The 6,000-nt window shown below is 46.6% G+C and overlaps 1 protein-coding gene across 1 annotated transcript in view; it reads right to left on the reverse strand.

The window, feature by feature from the left end:
- Positions 1–6,000, reverse strand: part of myo15aa (myosin XVAa) — a gene marked incomplete at its 3' end in the record, with an annotated part of 141,253 nt that overhangs the window by 64,731 nt on the left and 70,522 nt on the right. Inside the window, 2 exon segments of the mRNA XM_083779210.1 lie at positions 2,661–2,725; positions 4,041–4,694. Of these exon segments, the coding sequence (XP_083635336.1) occupies positions 2,661–2,725; positions 4,041–4,694 (719 nt within the window).

Genomic DNA, 6,000 nt, shown 5'->3' on the forward strand with positions numbered 1-6,000 from the left:
ACAGAGTGAGTACAGATCATTAAGTACAGAGTGAATGGAGGTAACTTTGGACACAGAGTGAGCACAGAGTGAGTACAGATCATTAAGTACAGAGTGAAAGGAGGTCACTTTTGGACACAGAGTGAGCACAGAGTGAGTACAGATCATTAAGTACAGAGTGAATGGAGGTAACTTTTGGACACAGAGTGAGTACAGAGTGAGTACAGAGTGAGTACAGATCATTAAGTACAGAGTGAATGGAGGTAACTTTGGACACAGAGTGAGTACAGAGTGAGTACAGATCATTAAGTACAGAGTGAGTACAGAGTGAATGGAGGTAACTTTTGGACACAGAGTGAGTACAGAGTGAGTACAGATCATTAAGTACAGAGTGAATGGAGGTAACTTTTGGACACAGAGTGAGTACAGAGTGAGTACAGAGTGAGTACAGATCATTAAGTACAGAGTGAATGGAGGTAACTTTGGACACAGAGTGAGCACAGAGTGAGTACAGATCATTAAGTACAGAGTGAATGGAGGTAACTTTGGACACAGAGTGAGCACAGAGTGAGTACAGATCATTAAGTACAGAGTGAATGGAGGTAACTTTGGACACAGAGTGAGCACAGAGTGAGTACAGATCATTAAGTACAGAGTGAATGGAGGTAACTTTGGACACAGAGTGAGTACAGAGTGAGTACAGATCATTAAGTACAGAGTGAATGGAGGTAACTTTTGGACACAGAGTGAGTACAGAGTGAGTACAGAGTGAGTACAGATCATTAAGTACAGAGTGAATGGAGGTAACTTTGGACACAGAGTGAGCACAGAGTGAGTACAGATCATTAAGTACAGAGTGAAAGGAGGTCACTTTTGGACACAGAGTGAGCACAGAGTGAGTACAGATCATTAAGTACAGAGTGAATGGAGGTAACTTTTGGACACAGAGTGAGTACAGAGTGAGTACAGAGTGAGTACAGATCATTAAGTACAGAGTGAATGGAGGTAACTTTTGGACACAGAGTGAGTACAGAGTGAGTACAGAGTGAGTACAGATCATTAAGTACAGAGTGAATGGAGGTAACTTTGGACACAGAGTGAGTACAGAGTGAGTACAGATCATTAAGTACAGAGTGAATGGAGGTAACTTTTGGACACAGAGTGAGTACAGAGTGAGTACAGATCATTAAGTACAGAGTGAATGGAGGTAACTTTTGGACACAGAGTGAGTACAGAGTGAGTACAGAGTGAGTACAGATCATTAAGTACAGAGTGAATGGAGGTAACTTTGGACACAGAGTGAGCACAGAGTGAGTACAGATCATTAAGTACAGAGTGAATGGAGGTAACTTTGGACACAGAGTGAGCACAGAGTGAGTACAGATCATTAAGTACAGAGTGAATGGAGGTAACTTTGGACACAGAGTGAGCACAGAGTGAGTACAGATCATTAAGTACAGAGTGAATGGAGGTAACTTTGGACACAGAGTGAGCACAGAGTGAGTACAGATCATTAAGTACAGAGTGAATGGAGGTAACTTTGGACACAGAGTGAGCACAGAGTGAGTACAGATCATTAAGTACAGAGTGAATGGAGGTAACTTTTGGACACAGAGTGAGTACAGAGTGAGTACAGAGTGAGTACAGATCATTAAGTACAGAGTGAAAGGAGGTAACGTTTGGACACAGAGTGAGTACAGAGTGAGTACAGATCATTAAGTACAGAGTGAATGGAGGTAACTTTTGGACACAGAGTGAGTACAGAGTGAGTACAGAGTGAGTACAGATCATTAAGTACAGAGTGAATGGAGGTAACTTTTGGACACAGAGTGAGTACAGAGTGAGTACAGATCATTAAGTACAGAGTGAAAGGAGGTAACTTTTGGACACAGAGTGAGTACAGAGTGAGTACAGATCATTAAGTACAGAGTGAAAGGAGGTAACTTTTGGACACAGAGTGAGTACAGAGTGAGTACAGATCATTAAGTACAGAGTGAATGGAGGTAACTTTGGACACAGAGTGAGTACAGAGTGAGTACAGATCATTAAGTACAGAGTGAAAGGAGGTAACTTTTGGACACAGAGTGAGTACAGAGTGAGTACAGATCATTAAGTACAGAGTGAATGGAGGTAACTTTGGACACAGAGTGAGTACAGAGTGAGTACAGATCATTAAGTACAGAGTGAAAGGAGGTAACTTTTGGACACAGAGTGAGTACAGAGTGAGTACAGATCATTAAGTACAGAGTGAATGGAGGTAACTTTGGACACAGAGTGAGTACAGAGTGAGTACAGATCATTAAGTACAGAGTGAAAGGAGGTAACTTTTGGACACAGAGTGAGTACAGAGTGAGTACAGATCATTAAGTACAGAGTGAATGGAGGTAACTTTTGGACACAGAGTGAGTACAGAGTGAGTACAGATCATTAAGTACAGAGTGAAAGGAGGTCACTTTTGGACACAGAGTGAGTACAGAGTGAGTACAGATCATTAAGTACAGAGTGAAAGGAGGTAACTTTTGGACACAGAGTGAGTACAGAGTGAGTACAGAGTGAGTACAGATCATTAAGTACAGAGTGAAAGGAGGTAACTTTTGGACACAGAGTGAGTACAGAGTGAGTACAGAGTGAGTGCAGATCATTAAGTACAGAGTGAATGGAGGTAACTTTTGGACACAGACCAGAATGATAGCTTGCTGGTTGATGATGGCTTGTTGCTGCTGAGCCAGCACACTCTGTTCTGATCCTACATGCACGCGCACACACACACACACACACACACACACACACACACACACACACGCACACAGACGCACGCAAGACAAAAATACGCATGTCAAACAACAGCCAACAATACTACAGTATGCAGAAAACAAGAGGAGGCACCACTGGGTCTCAAAGACACACACATGCAGTAAAGTGTTTCATATTGAGTGTGTAAATATAAATAAGGGTGTGAGAGGGAGGATGAGTGATTTAAGCAGTCACACCTGGCCCGAGTCAAACTAGAACTGGACTCAGAGATTGGGTGTGGCTGCGCACCTGTTGTGCATCATGGACTTGATCAAGGGACACAACAGGATAGATCAGTCGTCTCCACAAACACTCGAGAGATATATAGCCTCTGTCCGGACAGTGGAGAGCCATCTGCTCTCCTGTGTAATGTGATATTATTGTGACGCTTTCAAATTGTCATTCCCTTGACTTGGAGGAATAAAGCGACAAACTTAAGGAAGCTGCCTTGTCTTGTGTCCTTCCTTGCCCTGGGTATAGTGACGAGTCGGTCACAAAGGGTTACGGTATACTATACAAGTAAGACGCGCAAACGCGGGAAGCGAACGCAGCTCGTGTGTGTGTGGTTGTGTGTGTGTGTGTGTGTGTGTGCTACAGCTGCGCCCTGTGTGTGTGTGTGTGTGTGCTACAGCTGCGCCCTCTGGTGGCGGGCGGGTGGTGTAACAGCGTGACACACACACACACAGACATTCAGCCCTTGCTGTCATAGTAAGTGGCTCACTGCGTTCGCAATGATATGTGTAGATTTTTTTATAAATTAAGATAACACTTTTTGCTGTGCAAAATAGAAATAAACGTCACAGCACCCCACTGCAAACAAGCGTGCAATGTAGATTCCACACTCTCCTGATGGCCCCGCATCCGACAGATCAAACCTACTCTAAAAAACTCCTGGTCATACATTTTATTTAACCCAATTCCTGGGTCACTAACGGGTTATATTTTTTCAGAGCCATATAACAATTTCTTGGGTTATACTATAGGATTATTATTTTGACCAAATTTGTGTGGGTTTTCGTTTAGCTGGGTCATTTTTCTGCGTTATTTCTTCTGAGAGTAGACGTGGGACGACCCCATCCTTCTTCCATTGCAAACATTTTTTGTGGACACACTGTAGCACTGTTTGTTGTCACTTCTACCATTTCATCAGCATTTCCACTCCACTTCAACCACGCCCTGCACACCCAGGGGCCACGCACACCCAGGGGCCACGCACACGCCAACACTTCAACTCCACCACACCCTGCACACCCAGGGGCCTCGCACACGCCAACACTTCAACTCCACCACGCCCTGCACACCCAGGGGCCACGCAACACGCCGACACTCCACTTCAACCACGCCCTGCACACCCAGGGGCCACGCACACTTCAACCACGCCCTGCACACCCAGGGGCCACGCACACACTTCAACCACGCCCTCCACACCCAGGGGGCCACGCATATACGCCGACACTTCAACTCCACCACGCCCCTTGCACACACCCAGGGGCCACGCTTCATGCCGAGGTCCGCCTCTTTGCCGTATATATATATCCGGCATATACCTGGAGGTAAGCCGGCGGGCATCACCGGAACCGAGGGCATCCCTGGCACACTGATCATGTCCACCCCGCCGCCGGGGAGCAGCGGGGGGGACGTCCCGGACGACGGAGGGACCCCCGAGGAGGACGAGGACCCCCTGGGGGGGGACTGGGTATGGGGGGGCGCGGCGGCGGTGCGTCTGGGTTCCTCGTAGTGGTACGGACTCTCGGGCGGCTGGTTATAGAAGTGGTACCGCGGTGCCGGTGGGGGTGGGGGGGGCTCCGCCTCTCGCTCCCTCTGCTCCCTCTCGTACATCTCGCGGTGGTGGAGGTGGGAGCGGATGGGCATGGCCGGGACGGGCGCCATCATCCCCCCCGCCACGGGAAGCACCGGGACGGCTTTTTGGAGACCACGGGATGGGAGGAGTGGCAGGGCAGGGGCAGGCATGGTGGAGGTGGTGGTGCAGGGAGACAAGGGGTTAAAGATACATGGTGGGGGTGGTGGGAGACAAGGGGTTAACGACACAATGCCACATGATACAAATGTATCTTAATTTTACGTGAATTAAGATAACACTTGGAAGTTTGCTGTGCAAATATAAATAAACGACACAGCACCCCACTGCAAACAGCGTGCAATATAGATTCCATAGACTCCAACAGATCCAACAGATCAAACCTACTCTAAAAACTCCTGGTCATTTATTTAACCCAATTCTTGGGTCACTTGTGTTGGGGTTATATTTCTTCAGAGCCATAAACATTTCTTGGGTTATACTATAGGATTATTATTTTTGTACCTTCGACAGGCAGACATTTTTAAAGCTCAGCTCAAGACCCACTTCTACAACATTGCTTTCAATTGATCTTTTATTTTGTGTTATTCATGTCCTCACTGTATTGCATTACTGCTTGTTTTTTAATTATTATTATAACTCCACCACACAACGTTCAGTGCAGGCTGACGACGTTATTGTCGGCCTGCACTGAGGGTATCTACCCTAGGGGACACGGGGAGAACATGTGAGGGTATCTACCCTAGGGGACACGAGGAGGACATGTGAGGGTATCTACCCTAGGGGACACGGGGAGAACATGTGAGGGTATCTACCCTAGGGGACACGGGGAGAACATGTGAGGGTATCTACCCTAGGGGACACGGGGAGAACATGTGAGGGTATCTACCCTAGGGGACACGGGGAGAACATGTGAGGGTATCTAGCCTAGGGGACACGGGGAGAACATGTGAGGGTATCTACCCTAGGGGACACGGGGAGAACATGTGAGGGTATCTACCCTAGGGGACACGGGGAGAACATGTGAGGGTATCTACCCTAGGGGACACGGGGAGAACATGTGAGGGTATTTACCCTAGGGGACACTGTCTGTTTTTCTTAAATTTAGGGACCAGAATAAGAAGGGATCAGAAGAGATACTCTTGGCCAGTCTAAGCATGCTCTTGGTCTGAGCTTCTTTAAAGGAATGTAACATGACCTCAACAGGCCTACTAGTCAGGGAATAATATCAGAATACTGTCAAATCTGGGAATAAATATTCTTACCAAGAATTGTCTTCACCAATGTGTTTGTAAAGGTGTCTACTAACATATCCCACATTGATTTATATTCAACCATAGTGGAATTTCTGACAGCTGCTGAAAAAGTTGACGTATACCATCACCAATGTAAGGCAAAATGTTCTAAAT

Source organism: Protomyctophum parallelum (assembly GCF_964188405.1).
Source record: "Protomyctophum parallelum genome assembly, chromosome: 13".
In the NCBI taxonomy this organism is placed as follows: domain Eukaryota; kingdom Metazoa; phylum Chordata; class Actinopteri; order Myctophiformes; family Myctophidae; genus Protomyctophum; species Protomyctophum parallelum.